The sequence below is a fragment of the Macrotis lagotis genome, chromosome X, assembly GCF_037893015.1.
Source record: "Macrotis lagotis isolate mMagLag1 chromosome X, bilby.v1.9.chrom.fasta, whole genome shotgun sequence".
Taxonomy (NCBI): Eukaryota; Metazoa; Chordata; class Mammalia; order Peramelemorphia; family Peramelidae; genus Macrotis; species Macrotis lagotis.
The window spans coordinates 246,564,104-246,588,968 of NC_133666.1; the positions used below are offsets into that span (position 1 = coordinate 246,564,104).

The window sequence follows — 24,865 nt, forward strand, 5'->3', positions numbered from 1 at the left end:
ACTCAGCTACTTAAATGTTTCATAACAATAACAACGACTTCCTGCTGTTTTACTGATGGGTATGAACCTGAGAGACGCAGTGGATAGAATGTTGGACCTAGAATCAGGAAGAACTGAGTTAAAATCCAATGTCAAACACAGCCGTGTGACTGTGGGCAAGTCATGTAACCCTATTTGCCTCAATTTTCCTCATCTATAAAATGAACTTGAGAAGAAAATGGTAAACTACTCCAGTGCCTTTGCCAAGAAAATCATAAGTGGAATGATTGAAATGGCTGAACAAAAAGAAATTAATCTGAGAGAGAGAGAGAGATGTATTATCATGGTTGTATATATCTTAGAATCAGAGAATATTAGAACAGTCTTTGAGATTAGGGACTTAGCACTTCAAAGCATCTCAGAAATGAAGTGATTCAATTTCCTTGTTTCATAGATGAGGAAACAGACTTCTATCAAAATAGTAAAATGATAAATTAGCACAAACTAATTAGAGCCAAATCTCTCACCCCTGAGTCCCAGTCTTCTATTTCCAATTCCCTATTGTGTGTATACACACACACACACACACACACACACACACACACACACACACACACACACATTCTAATATCTCTTTGGTTCTTCAAATCCAGCAACTTTACAATTAAATTAATCATTTTACCTTTGAGCAAGACCTGCCCTCAGTCTAATTTCCCTTTTTCTGATGATGGTGTTATAGTCCTCTGTCACCTGGACTGATCTTTAACTTTTCTCCCTCAACCCCCACATAATTTAAGAACATTTTATATTATCTTTTAATGGAAAGGTTGTCTTGTAGAAGATTGGACTTCAGTTGAGACCTGTAGAAAGCCAGAGATACTTAGAAGTAGAAAGGAGGAGGAAGAGAATTGCAGACTTGGGAAACATCCAATGAAAATTCTTGGAGTCAGGATATGGAGTTTTGTGAAAGAGTACATAATAGGTGGTTATTAAAAGTTTGTTAAATTGAATTACTTGTGCATGTATTGGCAAGATTAGTCGTTGGGTTTTTTTTTTTGGTATTGACTTAAACATGTCATTTTGATTCATTTTTTAAAAAATCATTATTAATATGGTATTTCTGGGGTGGCTAGGTGGTGTAGTGGATAAAGCACTGGCCTGTGAATCAGGAGTACCTGGGTTCAAATCCGGTCTCAGATACTTAATAATTACCTAGCTGTGTGGCCTTGGGCAAGCCACTTAACCCCATTTGCCTTACAACAACCTAAAAAAAAATATGGTATTTCTGTTGGAGTTGGAGAAACCAAACAGTTGATTATCCCACAACCTCCTCAAAAGTGCTTAGGCATGCCACCGTATAACAGAAGAGATATGAATCAGAGACTTAACTAAAGGATTCTGCCAAATGAATTCTATTATTTTTCTTCCTTTGATAGCATCCTCCTTTAAGACCTTTTATTTTTAGCATTAGGAATGATTAAGACCATGGAATCATCTATGTGATCATAGATGGGAAAGGAAAAAATAAATCAAACTGTATTCCTAGACATGATGTAGGATTTGCAGAAGAGAGAGAACCCTAGCTATATACTTCATTATGCTATATTTTCAAAGGCATTGAAGTAATGCTGTTGGTGATTTCTCCTCCATTTCCCTTAAGTACTGACTGAAGTAATTGAGAAGCTTGGAGTGGGGGGAGGTGTGGACAAAAGGGATTGAGTTAGGCTTGGTGAGATGTGACTTCAAATCCTTCCTTGAATTTGTTGCATTACCCTGGGCAAATCCCTATTTCAGATTGATGATCTACAAAATAGATCCAATAATTAGCACCTACCTCATAGAGTTGCTGTGAGCTTTCATACACACACACACACACACACACACACACACACACAGTGTGTATGTTTGTGTATATATATATGTCTATGTATGTGCATATATATCCATACATGTGTAATCTATATCTATCTATCTATCTATCTATCTATCTATATCTGCCTCTCTTCTGCAACTCTAATATATGTATATATATCTCATATATGTATATGTGTGTGCATATTTATGTGCATATACTTATATATATAAAATGTTTGTATAGTATTTAAGTTTTGTAAAATATTACACATGTAATATACATATATTATACTTTATAAACCTTAAAACTCTTACACATATAATATATACATATATATGTCACACTTTATAAAACTGAAAACACTATACAAATGTTACCTGCTGCTGCTGCTCCTCCTCCTATTTCTTTCTTTTTTTTTTAGGTTTGTTTTTTTTTTACAAGCCAAATGGGGTTAAGTGGCTTGCCCAAGGCCACACAGCTAGGTAATTATTAAGTGTCTGAGACCGGATTTGAACCCAGGTACTCCTGACTCCAAGGCCAGTGCTTTGTCCACTATGCCACCTAGCCACCCCCTCCTATTTCTTTTTAAAATGAGTCAATGTCTTGCCAGATACATAGCCTAACTGTCCCTCCTCCACATAATTTTTGGTGTGAGATTAAGATTGTGCAGCCTTTCTTCAAACTCTTTCCTTTTGTAAACTGCTCAACCCAAATTGGATTAGTGGCTGCTTCAGATATTCTATAGTGTACCTCCTACTTTCATGCATTTACAAAAGCCTTTTCTGTGCCTGTAACACACTCAGTCCTTGCATCTTTGTACTTCAAAGTCCTTGTCTTTGTAGTTTGAAATTTAGCTCATAGTTTCCTTGAAGTGTTTCCTGTTCATTCCCATTACTACCATTTGTACTGTATTCTTTCTGTCTCTGTCTATTATGTTTCTCTATCCCTCTGTCTGTTTTGTCTTTTTGTTGCCATCTCTCTTTTCTCCTCTCTTCTTCCTCCCTTGCTTTTCTTCTCCTTTCTTTCCCCCTCTCCCTCCTCCCTGTTATCTCCCTCCCTCTTTCCATTGAGACCCAAAAGAATGTTAAATTCTTTGAGGAAAAGGGATGATTTATAGCTTTGTTCCCTCAGCACCTACTGAACACAAACTTCCTTGAAAATAGATTCTTGAATTAATGGGGCAAGGGGTAAAGGAGGGGTGGAAGAAAAAATCTTACTTATATATAATTCATGCCCATTATTTTTTCTTTAGAAATTGTTTCCCTTGGGGCGGCTAGGTGGCGCAGTGGATAAAGCACTGGCCTTGGAGTCTGGAGTACCTGGGTTCAAATCCGGTCTCAGACATTTAATAATTACCTAGCCGTGTGGCCTTGGGCAAGCCACTTAACACCATTTGCCTTGCAAAGAAAAACCTTAAAAAAATTGTTTCCCTGTTTCCACAGACACAGAATTCTTTGGTATTCTGGGCTGAACATCTTTTCATTACTAATTATACATATTTTCAAAAACAACCTGCCTCTAAATGGACATGGAGAGAGAAAAAAGGAAGAAAGATAAGGAAGGAAAGATAATGCTGAGTCAAAATTTGTGGTACCTACCAGGGGTTACCTCTCCTCTATTTTCCTCAATTTAAAGTATAAACATTATGATTTATTTTGCTATTAGCATTATGTTTATAGTATGGATTAAGCTAGAAATGGGAGTATATTTCACTGTATTATAAATAGTTATTTAGGCCAAACTTTGTGAAGAAAGTCAAACAATGTTGTTCATTCCTGAATTGACTACCTGGTACTTGCTTTTTCTTGTTCCTTCCAGCCAGGGTAATATTATTTTGAAAAAAGAAAAAGCTTTGTGATGTCAGTGCAAATTATAACCCTGGACTCTCTTCCAGTTAGTTTTGTGATACTGAAAGTATTAGATTAAAAATTTTAAGCTAGCTATCCCAATAATATTTTTTCTTGTTTGCTTTCTTTTGGGAACCCATGACTGAGTAACATAATTGAAGATAGCTTAATGAGGTGGCACTTTTACTTGGTTAGGAGAGATGAATATTGACAGACTTATTTAAGCTTCTTTGACTTAGAAAAAATAGGAAGTGACTGGATTGAAGTTTTTGGTCTGATTGAATTCCCTGTAGCATCCCTAAAGCACATAAAGGAGTTTATAAAAATCAGACAACTTGCTATGGGGAAACAAATATGGACCTAGACTCAAATCTTAGCCATGCCACTCAATATTTTCTCTTTTATATCCTCTCTTACAAGGGATCATTTATCATCTCTCTGTAGATGATGGATCCATCTCCTACATCCATCTCTTATCCTTCTTCTGGGTCCTAGTCCTATGTCAGCATCTGCCTATTTGACATTATGAGCTGAATGTTGGACAAAAACAATCAACTCAGCATATCTCAAGAAAAAATTTATGATCTTTCCTCTATTTCTGCCAAGGACATCAACAGCCTTCTAATCACCTAGATTCACCATCCAGGTGTCATCCTTGACTTTTTTAATGTGACTCCATATAACCTATCAGTTCCCAAAATTCAAGAGACAAGTTTCTAGGCAGTTAATCCTTTTATTAATTATGCTAGAGAGTAATTAGTAGAAGGATTCAGTAGCACTCTCAAATGCCCTCATGGAACCCACTTAATGCTTATATGCCCTTGGATGAATAAGTATTCCCGAGGGTAGAAGTCAGCTCTGATAGGTTAATAAGTAATGAGAGAATTAATATGATGAGAGGGGATTTATTCTAATGAAAGGCTAAGGGGGATGTGACATCACTCTTGCTTCCAGAATATCCCCAGTCTTGGACAAACTAGACAAAGGATCCACCCCCATTTCTCATTCCCAAGACTGAGTAGAATACAATGGACTTTCCTACTTGGAAGGGGTTTGAACAAAAATTGAAGAGAAAGAATCCAGTTTCATTATCAGAAAAGTTCTTTAGATACTGGCTTAATCTACTAGAGAATGAGGAGAAAGGGGAAAAACAGTTTGTGTTTTGTTATTTAATCATCATTTCTCTCATAAATTTTAAAATTTCTACCTTCAAAGTATCTCTTGCATTTCTGTCTCTCTCTAGTTTCATCTCATTTAATGCAAATCATCCCTTAATTGATCTCCCTGCTTCAAATATCTCCTGATTTTAACACTTCTCCTCTTAATTGCTGAAGTGATTCTCATAAAACACAAGCCTGACAATGTTACTCCCATGCTCACCAAAGTTCTGGGGTGCACTATTACTTCAAAAATCAAATAATGTCCATTGTCTGACATTTCATATCCTGACCCCAGCTCTTTCCTGTTGTTCAACAGTTTCAGTCATGTCCAACTCTCTGTTAGCACCATTGGGAGTTCTCTTGACTATGATACTGGCGTAGTTCCTCATCTGTAAAATGGGAATTAGATTCAGTGGCCTCTTGAGTACCTCCTACTGTAAAACTATAATATGTAGATGTTATTTCCTTACCTGTAGGGACTACTTTTTCTTTTTTCTTCAGATTCCATAATCCTTCCACCTTGTCTGGCACATAGTAAGGGCTTGTCTATTATTTAATTATTATATATTGACCATAAAAAGCAGAGCTACCTTGGGTTTCAGAAAATGAGGGAAAGAGTAAGAATATTAAGAGGTTTTGGAGAGGAGTTTCAGAGGAGGGGGAAATGGGGGGAAAAGTCTTGAGAATGAAGAGAAAAGGAGATGGGAGCAGGTGGAGTAATAGAGAACTTAAGCAAGAAAATTTGAAATTGCCTTTATTGGGAAAGTGACTGACACAATAATAGATGAAGAAGAAAAACCTTGCCATGTATCTTTGTAGTGTACTCAGTAATCTTGTGATTTTCTTACAACAGTAATCAGAAAACTATTTCAGAAGTAGGGGTATACTATATTGGCTGTTAAGAGCCAATGATTATATTTTCAGTATGAGTACAAATTAGGCCTTGATTTATTGTTTTGTTAAATGTCTAGGTTTAATAAAGTAATGGAAAAATATTAAGTTAATGTTAAAAGTGTATTTGTATATATATATATATATATATATGAGCTGTTATTAAACATTACCAACATACCACTTCCCAAAAATATTTTAACTTTTGACTCTGGGAAAGCACTCTCAATGAAATAGCCAATTTATTTTTGTTTTTTTTTTGTCTATAGTTGGGTTTTCTCATCTGAGTTCTCTTTTTCCTCCTTCTTCTGAGGGTCCATTTCTCAGATTTCCCTTCCCTCCAAGTAACTAGCTCTCAGCTTTAGATTCTCTTTTGGACTTTTAGACTCTCTTATTTATACTGTTCATAGGTCCTCTTTTTTGTTCTTGTATGGAAACTGACAACCTACTAAACTTAAATGTCTCTGTTTTTTTAAGTCTCAATCTGTTTTAGTTGTTCAGTAGATCAATCTGAATTACCCCCCATTTTATTGGCATCTTACTTTTAGCATAGAATAGTTTCTATATTAGAAAATTATCTATGAATTTAAGTATTTTACAATTATCTCTTCAGGTCTTCACAAATTGAGAGCTGAGAATTTTATTTCCATTTTACTATGATTTCAATTCAATAGAAGGCAGTACAATTAGGAATCAAATTGAAATTCTTCAGCTGAGCTCATTAGAGAAATACTTATCATTTGAGCTGTTTTTAAAAATTAAGTTGTTAGAGAGGTCTATAAGGTCTGTTTACTCAAGAGTACATTGCATGAAGTAATTATTGGATTCATATTAGAGAGAATGTTTCTGACTGGGACTGGGCTGTTGCCTAGAAGTACATATATGATTGAATATAATGCAAATATATAGCTTGGACTAATCCTTTTGTAGATGGGAGAAAGTTTCGTGAAAGAATGAATATCTAATGTGATTTGTGAAGTTAGTCAATGAACATTTATTTTCCAATTATATTAGAAAGATTTTAACATTCATTTAAAAAATTGTTTTAAATTCTCTTCCTTCTTCCCACCTCTCTCAGACTTCCTACTTTCCCATCTTGAGAATGAAAGTAATATATTATCCATCATACTTTGAAATAATTCAAAGCACATTTCCTTATCAACCATCAACAGATGATAGAAATGATTTGAGCTCACTCTTAGGAGATTGATCTGCCTTTGTGTAGTCTCTTAAATGAATGAGCATCTTTCACTTCCCAACCATCCAAGTTTATAAAATCTACACAGAGATTGAGACTCTCTTATTAATAGAATTCATAGGTTTTCTCTTCTGTTGCTCTATGGAAACTGACAACCTACTAAACTTAAACCTCTTTTTTTTTAAGCTTCAGTCTGATTGTTTTAGTTGTTCAATAGTTTCAATTGTGTCCAACTCCTGACTCCATTTGGTGTTTTCTTTGTAAAGATACTAGAATGTTTGCCGTTTCCTTCTCCAGCTCATTTTACAAATGAGGAACTGAGACAAACAGAGAGTTATATGACTTACCCAGGGTCACACAGTTAAGAAGTGTCTGAGACCAGATTTGAACTCAGGAAGATGAATATTCTTTACTCCAGGGTAGGCACTCTATCCACTTATCTGCCCTGTACCTTAGTATTATATGGTTTCTTAATTCGGGGTCCATTTATGTCTGAGGGATTGATGGGCAAATTTCAGAAGATCTTTGACTTTGTTTTTTAAAAATATTTTCTAACTACAATTCAATTTTAATTAATTTCCTATATCATATTATATATTTCATCTATATCTCTTAAAACATTCTGGAAAAGTGGTTCACAGACTACTAAGGTGGTCCATGATACAAAGATTAAGAAAGTTTATTTAAAAAGTTAAATATTTTGCTTTATAAACATATTAAGTAATATTTTAAAAGTTATTACCTACTCCATGAAGTAAAAATAATCAGGTTCTGACTGAAGACCTAACTGGGTAAGATAAAATAGGAGTGAGAAACAGCAAGTATATACTTTAATTTATTTTACTTTTAAGCCATTTATTTTATTTTGTTTCAAATTATTTAACTGGCCTAATAGTCTTTCCTGTACATAGTCTATCTCCTCTTCTCATGCTTTTTTTTTACACAGGTGGTTCAACCCTAACCCATCTGGTTTGACCCAGACTCTCTCCTTACTTCGGCTTCTTAGAATCCATAGTTTCTTTGAAAGTACAGTTCATGTGTCACTTCCTATATGAAGACTTTCCTGACCTTCCCCCCAAAAAATTGTTTGTAATTTCAAAAGGACATTTTATATTGCTTTTATGCTTGATGTTTCTCTGATCTGAATGTATCTTAGGATAATAAATTTAAAATTGTAATGACCCAGTCATCTCTTTTTATCTGTAAGGAAACTGGAACCCAGAGGGACTAAGTGACTAACCCCAAACCCTCATAGATAGGAAGAAGAAGAAGAAGAAGAAGAGACAAGATTGAAATCCAAGGATTCATTACTCCAAATTCAGCACCTTACCACCACCACATTTTTTAATTCCCTAAGAGAATCTAGTACTTTCCTGGAGACCTAAGAGGATTGGGTTTTTTTTAGGGGGGGGGTGGGTATTTGTGCCTCACACATGCTTAATATATGTTTTCTGAATTGCATTGAATTTTAAATAATCATAACTATTTAATTAGGACTCTATAGTTTTCTGTATGTTTGCTTAATGGCTATTAATGAAGAGTCCAGTCCTGCTATCAAACCCTAAATTTGTTAATATGTATTATCATTGTTGTAGAAAAATCCATGGGAATGATGAATTAAAATAGAAGGCATCAAATGAGGGAAGGACAGTCAGCAATGTGGATTTTATCTGTGATGCTTGTAAATATATATTATATATAATATATTATGCAAAATATATTTTATATAATATCATGTAATCAGTATAGCATTACACAAACACACACACATAAAGACCTTTGCATCATTTGTCCATTTGGATCACTCCGTATGAATCCATTTGAATGTCACCTCCTATTTTTTCTTCTTATCCCAAGATTAAGAGATTACTGTGAGAAGAAAAAAGGGAAAGGAAAATGCTTGGAAACATGATTATGTTCATATTCTATATTTGTCAATCATGACAGAAAGGAAGTTGTTTTGTAATTTGTATTTTTAATCTAATGTATTGTCCATTTTCAAAGAAGGTACTTGGGAAGCTATTCCAGAAGAAGGCTTTGTACTTTGCTGAAGGTCATGTTGTTGCCCAGTGACAAAACTAAACCCTTTAGCCTTCATATGTTCCACTATCCATAACTGGATGTCCCATCAACAAAGCACCCACATGTACTTCCTTAGCTCATGAGATTGATATGAGTTTGACGACAGCTTTATTCCCTAACGGGGATAAAGGATGGGAATGAAAGACAAGCTTTATTTCATACTTGTATGCTTCTGATTTTATACATTTTCTTGTGTCATGAAAGGGGAAGAGTAATAAGTCACCCTCTGAGCAATCTAACAAAGGTCACTTAAATCCTTTTATGTGTGTGGTGCTGTGCCAGGGTCAGAAATGCAAAGATAAAAATGACACAAACCTTGCTCTTGAAGAGTTTAATGTTCTAATGGGGCAGGGGAGAACAGTATGTACACAAATAATTATGACACAAAAGAGGTTGTAATAATTGCATAGAGATGTATCTGAGAAATAGAGAGATCACTTTAAGGCATATGAGCAAAGATAATCACTTTACATTGGGGGGTGAGTTGCAGAGAAGGTCAAAGAAAATTTCATGAAAGGAACAGCACCTGATAAAGAGACCATGAATTTAGTCCACAAGCATTTATGAAAAGTTCACTTTGTGCCAAGGGATACCAAGAAAATTCAAAACCAAAATTATGCCTGCTTTCAAGAAACTCACAGTCAAATAGAGACAACATTAAAACCCCTACTTTTAGATAATATATGCAGGGGGGGGTGTCAATCTGAGAATGGAAGGTGTAGGGGCAAGGAGTCAGCCGGGAATGTCTCTAGCTGAAAGTGGATTTTGGACTGAAACTTGAAGGAAGTCCAGATGGAAAAGAGGTAGAGGTCAGCCAGTGAAAAAGTATGAGGATGGGGATGAAAGGTTATATTCAGGTAATAGCAAATGGGTTAGTGTAATTGGATGTAGAAGGCATGGGGGTGGGGGTGGGGGAATACAGTTTAAGAAAACTAGGCCAAGTTCTAAAAGTCTTAAAATTTCAAATACAGTACTTTTATATTTAATCCTTCACATAATGGAAAGTCACTGGGGTGTATTTAGGAGAAATTTACCATAGACTATATTACTATGCTTAGAAAAAAAATGCTTTGGCTGCTGAGTAGAGGATAAATTAGAGTTGAGAAAGATTTTGAGACAACCAACCAGAAAGCTATGACAGTAGTTCATGTAAAATAATGAGGAAATGAACTATGATGATGATTGCATGAATAGAGAGGATTTATATTCAATCAATATCGTAAAGATATAAAAAACACAATTTTGCAATCAATTAGATATGGTGGATGAGTGAGAGTGAGTAATTGAGGATGACACTGAAGTTGTGACTATGGATGGGTAAATAGGAAAATGACAGTGTCTTCAGACAGAAATAGGGAAGTTTGGTTTAGGGGAGGTTTGGGGAGGAAAGATACTGAGTTTTTCTTTGGATATGTCACATTTGACATGCTTATGAGACATTGCTGTAGTTTTCCATTTTGTTTTACAACTCATTTTACAGATGAAGAAATCAAGGTAAACAGTTATGTGACTTGTCCAGCATCACACAGTAAATGTCTAAAGCCAGATTTGAACTCAGTTTTCCTGACTTCAGACCAGGCCCACCCAGCTGCCATCTCAGAAACTAGATTAAACTAAACTGGGCTTTAGAGTTCCCATGTTTTGTCAATTGATTAGATACAGAGAGCAACTCAAAGATGACTATAAACAGAAATTTAAGTTCCATTTTTTGATAAACCATTTTACAAATGATTTCAGGAGTGTTGAGGAAAGATGATTTCTACAACTGACCTCACTTAAACAGTCCTGAGCAGTGTGCTATTCTAAAATAATAATATCTTACCAAAGGAACACATTTTCTCTCTTTCCAGCAGTAGTTCTACTTCTTGAACAGTTGTTCTCTCCAGTTTTGTGTGATACTGACCAAGATTTATTGCTCATGATTTCCTGGATAGTAATTTGGATAGCAAAAGCCTCAGTGAAACCACACTCATGTGTCCTGCAATGCATGCAGTATTGGAATAGGTAGTTTATCTCAAGGGATTTTTTTTTCTTTCCTTCTTGACAAAATGACTTATTGATATTTTTTTTTCCCTTCTCTGAGCCAAATATTCTCAAAATTCTTTCCCCTTTGCTGACTTTTTCCAAAATCTTAGATCCTAGTCTTTTACTTGTCTGAGTATAAGTCAGACAAGTATGGAGACTGCCAGCTTGTTAATGTGGTATGTCAGAGAGATTGCTGTAATGAGTTCATTTCTACTTGACCTTAGTTTTTTAGAATCCATTTACTTAAATACTTTTTGCTTCCCAATAAAGAGGAGAGGTTACATAGTGGATACAGCACTGGGTTTGGAGACCTAAAGACTCATCTCTCTGAGTTAAAATCTGAATTCAGTTACTTAATAGTTGTGTGACCCTGAACAAGTCACTTAACCCTGTTTTCTCAGTTTCTTTTTTATGTAAAATGAGCTAGAGAAGGAAACGACAAACCACTCCACTGTCTCTACCAAGAAAACCCCATTGGACACGAATGAAAAATGATCTCATAACAAAAATGGAGATAAAAAAACAAATGTCAAAACCCAACATAATTCTTTCCCATGCTTGCTTCTGTCAAAACTTGTTCACCTAAGGTGGTCATTAAATGCCTATCTTCTTAACACCTTGAGGTGAGACATACAATTACAGAATTTGTGTCAGAGATAAACAAGAAATCTGGTAGCAGTAGATGAGCTTCTCAAGGTCACAGAATACCTTATTTTTGTATTTGTATCCTCTGTGACTAATTTGATATCTAGTACATTGTTTTTATGTAATAAATGTTTCTTAGATGAATACTTTGGGAGAAGGGACTCAGAGGATAATTTTTATTATATTTCTTTCTTAAATGTGTTTTTATTATAAATTAAAATTATAAATTGTATTATAAATTCTAGCTCCTCCATTTCTCCCAAACAACCCAGACTATTTAACATTTTCTCTGGCCATAGAAATGCTTACTACCTTATTCTGACTTGTCCCAATAGTTAACCAATTAAACTATATATCATCCTCTATCTTTTACACTTAGACCTCTGGTTCATCAGTAGTTTCTATCTCACCAAGCTACAGTCTTAGATTCCTGTACCATTTGCATTCCTAACTCTGAGAAAGTATTATATTTACAGATGTTCAGACATTTTCAGTCAAGTCTGACTCTTCATGATCCCATTTGGGTTTTTCTTGCAAAGATACTGGAATGGTTTGCCATTTCCTTTTCCAGTTCATTTTACAGATGAGGAAACTAAGGCAAATGGGACTAAGTGCATTGCCCAGGGTGACACAACTAGTAAGAGTCTGAGGTCAGGATTAAACTCAGTAAGATGAGTCTTCTTACATTCTTATCTATTTCATCACCTAGTTAAACATATCACCATTCCAAATGGTTTTATTGAAAATTTGTCTCTTTTCAACACAGCTAGACCCTTGATGCTACAGAATAACTTTTTAAAATGGTATTAATCTTTTTGCTTATATATCATCTTCATTGTACAAGATATCCAACTCCTGATCCCATCCCCTGGAGCCAACTCTGATAACAATGAATAAAAAGTATGCAAAAAAACACTCCCTTTAGCAAGTTAACATACAGTAGCCAAATTCAATATTAAATGCAGTGTTCCATAGCCATTATCTCCCACCTCTTCAAAGAAGGGAGGAAGGTATATAAATCCTTAGAATCCCTTCTTTGCGTCTTATGGACAAGATGGCAGAGATTAAACAGGCACTGTGCTAAGGTCTCCTGATCTTTCCTCATATATAATATGAAACAAACCTCTCAACAGAATTCCAATCAACAAAATCCAGAAAAAGAAACTAGAAGAACATCTACTTCAAGGTCTGTCTTCAGAATCATGGGTGAGCTGGGGGTAGAGAGCCAGCAAGGGTAGAGTGAGAGCCAGACTAACTTAAGATCAGCTGTGGAGGCGTTGACTGTGGGAACTGAGATCCAAGACCCAACTGGGGCATGGAGGCTTTGGCTGTGGGACTGACAGGTGTTCACCATGGGAGCCAAAGTCCAAGAGCCAACTGGGGCGTGGAGGCTTTGGCTGTGGGACTGACAATTTGGGGTGCTCTGGCAGGGCTGGAGGGTGTTGCAGATATCTATCTGCCAGGCTCCTCTGGTCTGGAGAACCTCAGAAGCCATACTTTCACTTCAGTGGAGTTCTCTTCCCAGAACAAACACAGTACCTCCCCCCACTCCCTACCCTCCAGGCTCTGACATGGGCAGCAGAGCTCCCTCAGCTGAATAGGGAGAGTAATTTCCCTGCCCCAGGGCAGAGCCCACATTGTTCAAGGATAAAAGTATCCAGCAGCACTGCCCATACCCTCTAGGCCAAGGGAAAGGGTCTCAAATCAAGGTCACAGACACTCCAGAGAAAGCAACCAGAAGCTCCTACTGGCCAGCCCACTTGGAGTTATTAAATTCAGTGAGCAAAACTGCTAGCACCCCCTACTGGCCAGCCCACTTGGAGTTATTAAACTCTGAGTAAAGCCTCTAGGGATCTCAACACCAAACTTCTGTGAACCAGCCCCTCCCCCAACACATGATATCAGGAAAAAGAAGACAGGCCTGCAGAAGAGGGGGGTGGTCTGTAGAAAATTACCTACAGGGGCGGCTAGGTGGTGCAGTGGATAAAGCACCGGCCCTGGAGTCAGGAGTACCTGGGTTCAAATCCGGTCTCAGACACTTAATAATTACCTAGCTGTGTGGCCTTGGGCAAGCCACTTAACCCCATTGCCTAGCAAAAAAAAAAAAACCCTAAAAAAAGAAGAAAATTATCTAGAAGATAAAGATACTAACTCAGAGAGATCTAGAACCTCAGAGGAGAATCTAATTTGGTCTCCATCCCAGAAAGACTTCCTTGAAGAAATCAGGAAGGAGTTTAAAAATCAATTGGAATATTTGGGAGAGAAAATTGACACCTTGCAACAAGAAAATAAATCCTTGGAAAATGCAATTGGACAAATGCAAAAAAAGAAAATAATTCTCTCAAAACCTCAATTGGTCAAATAGAAAACTCTTTCAAGAATAGAATTGACCAATTGGAAAAGGAGTTACAAAAGTAAATGAAGAAAATTCTTCTCTAGCAAAAAGAATGGAGTCTGTGGAAACTAATTACTTCATGAGACATCAAGAATCTGTTAAACAAAACCAAAAAAATGAAAAAAAAAATAAAAGAAAATGTAAAATACCTTATTGGCAAAACCACTGACCTCGAGAATAGAACTGGGAGAGACAACTTAAGAATCTTTGGGCTCCCTGAAAATATTGAAGAGAAAAAAAATACGGACTTAATATTATAGGATTTAGTGATGGAAAATTGCCCTGACATCATGGAACCAGAGGGCAAAATGGTTATTGAAAGAATATATCGATCCCCTCCAGAAAGGGATCCCAAAATGAAAATGCCAAGGAATACTGTGGCCAGATTCCAGAACTTTCAGATAAAAGAGGAAATCCTGTAAGCAGCCAGAAAGAAAGAAACAATTTAGATACCAAGGAGCCATAGTAAGGATTACACAGGACCTGGCTGGATCAACATTAAGGGACCAAAGGACCTGCAATTCAATATTCCAAAAAGCAAGGGAGATTTAAATGCAGCCAAGAATTCACTATCTGGCAAAACTGAGCATTCTTTTCCAGGGGGAAAAATTGACATTTAATGAAATAGGAGACTTCTAACTTTTCCTGATGAAAAGACCAGAGCTTAATAGAAAATTTGGACTTCAAACAGCAGACCCAAGAGACACATTAAAAGGTTAAAAAAAAGGGAGGGGGGAGAAAAATAAACTGCTGTCCAATAAGATAAAACTGGCTATATCCCTACTTGGGAAAAAGACTCTAACTCTCTAGAATTGTAACTCTATTAGAGAGATTATACTTAGCAAGAAGTGATGGGGACTCATGACTATTCTGTGACCCAGATAGAATGATTTAAAAATAATACCTCCTTAAAAAGGAGGACAGCAAAGAGATGGGAGGATGGAAGGCGATTGAATGGGGTAAATCTCATTATAGTAAGAGGTAAGAAGGACCTATGGTAATAGAGGGGAAGAAGGGAGGAGGTGAGAACCACCTGAATCTTAATTTCATCAGATTTGGTTTAAAGTTAATACTCTTTAAGAAATTTATCTTATCTTTCAAGTATTAAAAGGGGAAAAGGGGAAGGGGAGGAAAAGGGGAAGGAAGGGAAGGAAGGAGAGGTAAAGGGAAAGGGGGGGAGGGATTGGATACAGTAGGGAAAATACACTAAAGGTGTCAGTATTCAGAAACAAAATACTGGGGAATATGGATAAAGTGAGAAAAAGGGGGAAATGCAAACAGAGGGAAGATAGTATGGAGGACAATAAAGAGTTAGTAATTATAACTTTTAATGTGAATGGGATGAACTCTCCCTTAAAACATTATCAAATAACAGACCGGATTAAAAACCAAAATCCTATAATATGCTGCTTACAAGAAATTCATTTGAAGCAGAGATACATAAAGAGTAAAGGTAAAAGATTGGAGCAAAATATATTTTGCTTCAGCTGAAGTGAAAAAAAGAAGGGATAGCAATCCTTATCTCAGAGAAAGCAGTTGCAAAAATAAATATTGTTCAAAGAGATAAGGAAGGAAACTATATCCTCCTGAAAGATACCATAGACAATAAAGTAATTTCAATACTAAGTATGTATGAACCAAATGGTAAAACATCCAGAGGAGAAGTTGAAGGAGTTACAGGAAGACATAGACAGCAAAACTCTACTGTTGGGAGACCTCAACCTCTCCCTCTCACATTTAGATAAATCTAACCATAAAATAAGCAAGAAGGAAGTTAAGGAGGTAAATAGATTGTTCAAAAACCTAGACATAATAGACCTATGGAGGAAATTGAATGGGAATAGAAAGGAATATACTTTTTTTCTGCTGTACATGGCACTTACACAAAAATTGACCATGTACTAGTGCCTAAAAACCTAACAATCAATTGCAGAAAGGCAGAAATAGTGAATACATCTTTCTCAGATCATAATGCAATAAAAATCACATGCAATATTGGACTGGGGAGATATAGACCCAAAACTAATTAGAAATTAAATAACCTCATTTTAAAGAATCAAACAACAAATTATAGAATGAATTAATTATTTCATTCTAGATAATGACAGTAATGAACAATATACTAAAATTTATGGGACACAGCCAAGGCAGCTGTCAGGGGATGCATTATATCTTTAAATTCTTACTTGAATAACTTAGAGAAAGGGGAAATCAATGAACTAAACATGCAATTAGAAAATTAGAGAAAGAACAAATTAAAAAAACCCAATTAAATACCAAATTAGAAATTCTAAAAATTAAAGGAGAAATTAATAAAATTGAAAGCAATAAAACTATTGAACTAATAAATAAAACCAGGAATTGGTTTTATGAAAAAACCAATAAAAATTGATAAAACAATGGTTAATTTGATTTAAAAAAAGAAAAAACACCAAATTGCTAGTATCATATATGAAAAAGGTGAACTCACTACCAATGAGGAGGAAATTAATAATAAAGTAATAATTAGGAATTATTTTGCCCAACTCTGTGCCAATAAATCTGATAGTCTAAGTGAAATGGATGAATATTTACAAAAATATAAGTTGCCCAGGTTAAATGAAAACAAATTAAATACCTATTACCTTTAATTAAAAAAACCCATTATCTTATTATGTAATTTTGCTATCTCTTATACTTTATTTTTTTTCCTTAAGGATAAGATTTCTCTCTCATCGCAGTCAACTTAGATCAGTGTATATTATAGAAACAATATAAAGACTGACAGAATGCCTTCTTTGGGGGTTGGGGAGAGAATCGAGATTAGGGAAAAAATTGTAAAACTCTCACAATAAATAAATACATTTTTAAAAAAAGAATCTCTTCTTTGGGACTAAGTTTGGTTATTATAATGTCACAGCATTGTTTTCATTTTTCTTTCCATTTTTATTTTCTAATCATTGTGTCTATGATTTTTCTTGTTTTGCTTGCTCATGAGTATTTCCTTGCTTTTGAATAGTCATTATTTTCTTGATTTCTTTCAATTTAGTAATTTTCCATTAGATTTATGTACTATAATTTATGCACAATAATTCACCTAGCCATTCTCCAGGTGATGGGTGGTTACATGAAAAAAAACCTGAATTTGGAACACTTAACTAGGTGACATTAAGGAAGTCACTTAACTTTTCTCTGAGCTTATGTTTCTTTTTCTTTCTATTTATCTATCTATCTATCTATCAGATTTTGTTTTTGTTTGCAAGGCAATGGTGTTAACTGGCTTGTGCACTTACGGCTATGTAATTATTAAGTGTCTGAGGCCAGATTTGAACTCAGGTACTCTTGACTCTGGGGTTCCATCCACTGAGCCACCTAGCCATTCTATGTTTTCTTATATTTAAAATGGTGACCTAGATTATCCAAGATCCCATTTAGTTCTTGTTTCCAGTTCTTTGTCAATGCAAAAATTGATGCTGTACATATTTTGGAATATAGGGGGCCTTTCCTTTTATTATTAGCCTTGTTTGGGATATGTGCCCAGCTGTGCGTTCTCTGAATCAAAGGGTATATGAACATTTTTATCATTTTCTTAGCATACTCCTAAATTACTTTCCAGAATTGTTTTTCCAGTTCCACTAATAATAATGGTTGCCCTTCATTCTTGAAGAAGACCATGACATCAGGGAGGTGATGCCATGACAAGCATCTGGTGCATGAGTTTGGGGTCAAATTTAAGGGGGCAGAAGAAGTGCAAAAGTGTGAGGGGGAATGAGTACTACTTGATTATGGGATCATAGAATTTTTTACTGAAAGAAACTTTAGAAATAACATGGACTAACCCCATCACTTTGTACTTAATATTCCTCATTTTTGAGAAAACTGAAACTAACTATTATTCATAAAGTAAAAATCAGAGTGCTGACATGAAGCCAGGTCCTTAGGTTTCAAATCCAGCACTCTTTTTACTATTACACATAATCAATGGATTATAGTATATAAATTTCAAATACATTTTTATGATGAGATTAAAAAAAACCTGACTTTCCTCTCCAAGTATTAGTTTTACTTATATTTTTTGAAACTGTCTATATAGCAATTAATATGCATTATCTAAGAATATTATCAAGGAAGTGGATAACTTTATAGTGTGCTAGCCAAAGGAAGAAAAAAAATAATTCTTGGGGAAAATTTCTTTGAATAGTATTTGGATATCATAGATTTAGAATTGTAAGGGACCTCAAAGGTCATTTCATCCAATCCCAAAATTTTGTAGCCAAGAAAACATCAAAATTGATGAGATTTTATACTGTCCTGCTTTCAATAAGAATGTTTTTGGTATGAGTACTGTTTTTACAGTTTCCACAGCAAGAGAGGTTATATCCCCTGTACTATACATACTGGTGAGACCACACATGAATTATTTTATCCAGTTCTGGGCCACAGATTTTAGTAAGGGTTTTGATAGCTGAGTATGCTGGTGATACTAGATATTTCCCAGAAACTACCAACTGAAACAGTGAAAGACTTTGAACTAATACTGTATGAGGATCAGTTGAAATAGCCTAAAAGAAAGAAAAAATAGGGAGAAGGGTATAACTGTTTTCAAATATTTAAATGTCTTATGTAGAAATCAAATGAAACTTGTTCCTGGGTGGTCGAAGAATTAAGAATGTTGGACAGAGAAGCAAAGGGGATTTAGGTTTAATATGTTAAAATACTTTTTAAACAGTTCATGAAATCCAAAAGTGAAAAGGACTACCTCAGATTGGAGGAAGTTCCCTATCTCAGGAGAGCTTAAAGTGAAAGCTGAGCAAGCACTTACCAAATTATTGTTGAGGATGTTCCTGTCCAGGCATAATTTTCCTAGAGATCTCTGACTTTCCTTCTGAGTTTCTTTAATACTTGAATCCATTATGAGGCAAAGAACCCCCATGTTCAAAAATATTTATAGCAGCTTCTTTTGTGGTGGCAAAGAATTGGAACCCAATGGGAATTCCCATCAATTTTGGAATGACTGAACAAGTTGTGATATATGAATGTAATGGAATATTATTGTTTTATAAGAAATCATGATTAGGTAGATTTCAGAAAAACTTGGAAAGACTTACATGAACTGATACAAAGTAAGCAGAACCAGTAGAATCTTTTACACTGTAACAGCAGCATTGTGTGGTGTTGTAGGCCATGATACTTAGCTCTTCTCAGTAATTCAGTGATCAAAGACAATTTCAAAAGACCTGGGATGGAAAATGCCATCCATATCCAGAGAAAGAATTATGTTGGGGTTTTTTTTTTAGTTTTTTTGCAAGGCAAATGGGGTTAAGTGGCTTGCCCAAGGCCACACAGCTAGGTAATTATTAAGTGTCTGAGGCTGGATTTGAACTCAGGTACTCCTGATTTCAGGGCTGGTGCTCTATGGTGTCCCCCTTTTGTTCTGATTTTCTTTCACAACATGAATAATATGGAAATAATGTTTAACATGATTGTACATATATGAAACCTTTATTAAATTACTTGCTTTCTTGGGGGGGAGGAGGGGAGGGAGGGAAAAATGTGGAACTCAAAAATATTACAAAAAATGTTGAAAACTATTTTTACAAGTAAATGGGGGGGGGTAAGAAAATATAAAAAGAAAAAATAATCATGAACAGACACCCCAGTGCAGTTAAAAGAGCACCTCAGAGATCCTGGGCATCAAACATTGCCCCACTCTTCATTTGTATACCCTTGAGCAAGTAGTCCCTTAACCTCACTAGGATTCCATTTCCACATATGTAAAAGGTTGGATTACATAAGTCTAAGTTGCTCTTTCAACTCAATCTATGACTCTATCAATAATATTTCTTTTTAATTTCCCTTAATTTCACTAACTGCTGACTTCTACACAAATGAGTCGCAAGTGATGTCCTTGGGTACATGGGAGCCTCTATACCCTATTCTCTCTCTCTCTCTCTCTCTCTCTCTCTCTCTCTCTCTCTCTCTCTCTTTTAAGTTTTTGCAAGGCAAACGGGGTTAAGTGGCTTGCCCAAGGCCACACAGCTAGGTAATTATGAAGTGTCTGAGACCGGATTTGAATCCAGGTACTCCTGACTCCAGGGCCCGTGCTTTATCCACTACGCCACCTAGCCACCCCTTCTCTCTCTCTTTTTTGAATTCCACAACGATTATTCGGTAACAAATATTCATAGTTGACATTTTTTTTTTGTATAGCACTTTGTTCTTCAAAGTATTTTCCCATATATTAATTTTATCTGTCATTTAAAACAATGAAGACTACCCCATGAAGTGGGTAGAACAAGTGTCATTGTCTCAATTTTTCAGATGAGAAAAATGAACCCAGAGACTTGCTGGATGTCATCTGACTACTAGTAAACATTTGAGCTTGAATATGTCTTTGGATTCAAATCCACTATAATTTCCAATATCTCCTTAAAGAATACAAATTCTACTTTACTATTTTAAAAATAACACTGCTATGGGACTATCCCTTTCTAAATGCTCAACTAGAATTCTTGTGACCCTAAATGTGGAAATGTTTGTCAGCTCTTTTACTTCAAGTATATCCCCTTAGTGATAATGTGGATTTGTGCTATTTTTTAGTCAAGTTTCACATTGCAAAGGTAACCTGACCTTTTCCTTCTGTAGAATAAACACATTTTGCCAAAGGGGATATCAGTGCAGTGGGGGGGGGGGGGGAATGAAAGAAGGGGAAAAGAGAGAGAATAGGAATTTCATTCTTTTGCGGTTTTCCCTGCCTATATAATCTTGAATCTCCTATATTTATAGGTGGATGGAAGTCTGTCTAGTTGAAGAACTGCCACCAACCACTGAACTGGAAGAAGGACTAAGAAATGGAGTTTACCTTGCAAAATTGGCTAAGTTCTTCGCTCCTAAAATGGTTTCTGAGAAAAAGATATATGATGTGGAACAAACACGTTATAAGGTAACTGATTGGATTTGGCTTCCAGCTAAAAGCTAAAACCCAACATTTGCTTCCCCTAATTGCTTTTATTTTGTTAGTGTTCCTGAAGGGAATTGGGGGGGGTGGCAGGGAGAGTCCCTCAAATCAGTTCCCAGAATTTGAAGTTTGGGACTCCTTTCACAGTTATTTCCTTAGGCAGCAATAATTTCTGGTAGAATTATTATTATTTGGAACTCATATTTCAGGCTTTCTTTACTCTCTTCTCACCCCTCTCCCTTCTATTGTCAGTTCTGTGTTCTCTTTCATACTCTGCTTCAGGCATTTGTGAATTTTATTGGTACTGGTAAAGAAAGGCACCCATTGCCCTTCTTCTTTCACCACAACAAAATTTATTTATGACTCCTCATGTTTCCATTAAGGATTTGAGGCCCCAGCTGGGACTTGAACTTGTGGCTCTAAAAGAACCAGTGCCAATGTATTAAAATGACTAGAAATTGGCTGCAGATGAGTGTGAGGCAGACTTTCTCTTACATTTATTGTTTAAAAAGAGACATGCTGCCACTATTTATGTGCAGTGAGCATAAGGAATTACGTGTTTCATAACTAATTTTGTAAGGACGCTGAAATGAAAGGCTGCTTTTGTCTTTCAGTTCATCCTTTGAATTCCAAAGGAATTCTTGGATATGGTAGTATCTGGGAGCAGGGTAGTAAGCAAATCACAAACAAACATTAGTTCAATTCTGCTAACATTTATTAGATGACTATTATGTGGCAAATAACTGATGATACATAGGTGAAAAAAAGAAACTGCTTGACTACTGGGAGTACAATCTTAAGAACTGAGATGTAAACTACTAAGACAACAGGATAGTATGATTAGGGTACAGGAGAGATCCAGAAAAAGTGTTCATAAGCAAATTTGAGGGCATAAACATTACTTTGAACTAAGGAAAAAGAAGGAGGCATCAAGTGGGCCTAGAAAGAAGAAGAAATAGAATTTTAATAAGTAGGAAAGGTGGAGGAAGTCAACTCTAGGTATGAGGAATAGTCCACATGAATGTGGCAGGTAGGGAAAATGACAAAGAGAGTCAGGAACAATGAATTGTCTCATTTGCCTAGAATGGAGAAAGCAGGAAGAGGGATACTATGAAATAAAAGTTGAGAGGGAGCTTAGAAATAAATTGTGGAAGGCCTTAAATGCCAAAGGTTTATAAAAATACTCTTTATAAAAAGTATTCATAGAACAAGGAATTAGACATCTGAAATATGTCACAGATTTATAATTATCTTTTATTTTAAAAAATTATTAATTGAACAAATTTTATTCCTGGGTAAAGTTATTTCCAAATGACCAAGTTCTTATTTCTATTGTATTTGAATTTAGTTGCTTAAATCAGACTGTCAGATCCCAAACTGAATTCATCTTTCCCTTTATGATTACTAGCTTTTTTCTTTTCTTTTCTTTTTTCTCCTGATTTCCCCATCTCTCCCAATAGCATCATCTTCCTAGGCACTCAGCTTTCACTACACTGTAGATTTCAATTTTCAATAGACAAGAGAGGCCACCGATAAAAGGACCATGGAGACCATCTAGTTCAACTTCCTCATTTTTTCAGATGAGAAACAGATTTAAAGAGGTTAATTGATTATTCCACAGTTACAAAACTGGTGTCACAGGTTGAATTTAGATGCTGATCTTCCTATCTCTAAATCCAGCCAGCTATTTACTAAACCTATTATGTCTCTCCTAAGATTTGAAATATTGCACTTTTTTCTCTTTATCCCCTATCAATAGCTAGGTGACACAGTGAATGAAATTAGGAAGTACAAATACAGACTCAGACCTTTACTAACTGTGGAACTCAGGCTGGGCAGGTGATTTGACCTTTTCCCCCCTTGGTTTCATCAACTTTAAAATGGGGACTTTTAAAACAGCACCTATCTCCAAGTGTAACTGTGAGGATTGAAGTAGATAATATTTGAAAAGTGCTTGGCACTGTGAATAGCAAATAGTAGGCACTTAAAAATACATTCATCCTTCCTATCTGTAAGTTTTCTAACTAATATCTGCCCATTGTACTTACAAGATATATTCTGATCAATTAAGCTAGTATTTATTGAGTGCCTTTGTGTCTGGATCTGCAAACCTTTCCCTAAGGAGATTTAAATTCAACTGAGAGCATACAACATGTACACAAGTGCAAGATAATCTGAAGAGCAATAGAGCACCAACAACTTAAGTGATATCAGAAAAGGCTTTCCTTGGCAGGTGGTTAGCTGAATCGAGCCTTGGTGGAAGCAAGAGATAGAAGTAAGAAGGAGATGCATTCAAAGTATGTCCAAGAACCTGTATAAAAAATGCTGAAGTGGAAGATAGAGTACTGTGTTTGAGGAATAGCAAGTAAGTTAATTCAGTTAGAACACAGAATTGAAATTGAGTGTGAAATAAGTATGGAAATTTATTCTGGAACCTTCCCATCAAGAACTTCAAATACCAAGCAGAGAAGTTTGTATTTGATCCTAGAGACAATTGGGAGCCATCAAAAGTTTGAGTTTTTTAATATACATATTTTATTTTTCACCCCAATTACATAGTTAAAACCAATTTTTTTTAACAGTTGGGTTTTTTGAAAAAGTTTTTAAAAAGTCTATTCTTCTCTCCCTTCCTCCTCCCCCCCAGACAATAAGCAATCAGATATGGGTCATACATGTGCAATCATGTAAACATTTCCAGTGTAATCATTTTGCATAAGAAGATTTAAATTTAAAAAATGAAAGAAAGTAGAAAATAAGTCTATTCAAACTATATCTCTAGAGGTAGATAGCATGATTCATTATTAGGCCTTTGGGATTTTCTTGGATCATTGTATTGCTGAGAATAAGTCATTCACAGTTCTTCATTGAGCAATGTTGCTATTATTTCACTTTGTATCTGTCCATGTCTTTCCAGTCTTTCTGAAATCATCTTGTTTGTAATTTCTTATAGCAAAATAATATTCCACTCATAATAATATGCCATGACTTTAGCCATTCCCCAATTGATGGACATCCTTTGATTTTCAATTCTTAGCCACTACAAAGAGCTGTTATAAATATTTTTGTATAAATAGATCCTTTCCCCTTTTTATGTCTTTGGGATATAGATCTAACAATGGTATTACTGGATTGAAGGATATCTGCAGTTTTATAATCCTTTAGGTATAGTTCTAAATTGCTCTCCAGAATGATTGGATCAGTTTACAATTCTACCAATAGTGTATTCATTTTCTCTATATCCCTTCTAAGTGGAAGGCTCTTGATAAGGAGAATGACATTGTCAAATAAAGTAAGAGTCTATTGCAATAGACTAGGTGGGAGGAATTTGGCCTGAGACTAGTATTTGAATTTAATTACTCCCAAAATCAGGGAGAGATTATGGTTAGGTGTGAGAGAGGTTAAGATGAAATTGGGGGCAGCTAGGTGGTGCAGTGGATAAGCACCAGCCCTGGAGTCAGGAGTACCTGGGTTCAAATCCAGTCTCAGACACTTCATAATTACCTAGCTGTGTGGCCTTGGGCAAGCCACTTAACCCCATTTGCCTTGCAAAAAAACCCCTATAAAAAAGATAATTTGAAAAAAAGATGAAATTGGGCAATTAACTGAATATGGGAGGAGAGAGAAGAATTGAAGATGACTTCAAAGTTGTGAACTTGGGTGATTAGAAGAATTAGAAAATGGTACTCTTCACAGAAAAAAAAGGGAAAATGGAAGAAGGGATGAGTTGAAAGGGGGGATAATAATGAATTCCACTTTGGATGTGTGAGTTTGAGATTCCTACAGTATATCCAGGGGAAGTTGAAGAAGCTAATGGAGCTCAAGGAGAGAGAGTGGGGCTATGTCTTCATAGA

At 35.7% G+C, this 24,865-nt stretch overlaps 1 protein-coding gene across 1 annotated transcript in view; it reads left to right on the forward strand.

Moving 5' to 3' along the window:
- IQGAP2 (IQ motif containing GTPase activating protein 2) overlaps positions 1-24,865 on the forward strand; it is a 347,950-nt gene that overhangs the window by 153,290 nt on the left and 169,795 nt on the right. Inside the window, exon 3 of the mRNA XM_074204624.1 lies at positions 20,843-20,999. Coding sequence (XP_074060725.1) covers positions 20,843-20,999 — 157 coding nt within the window. The remainder of the gene's footprint in view (positions 1-20,842; positions 21,000-24,865) is intronic.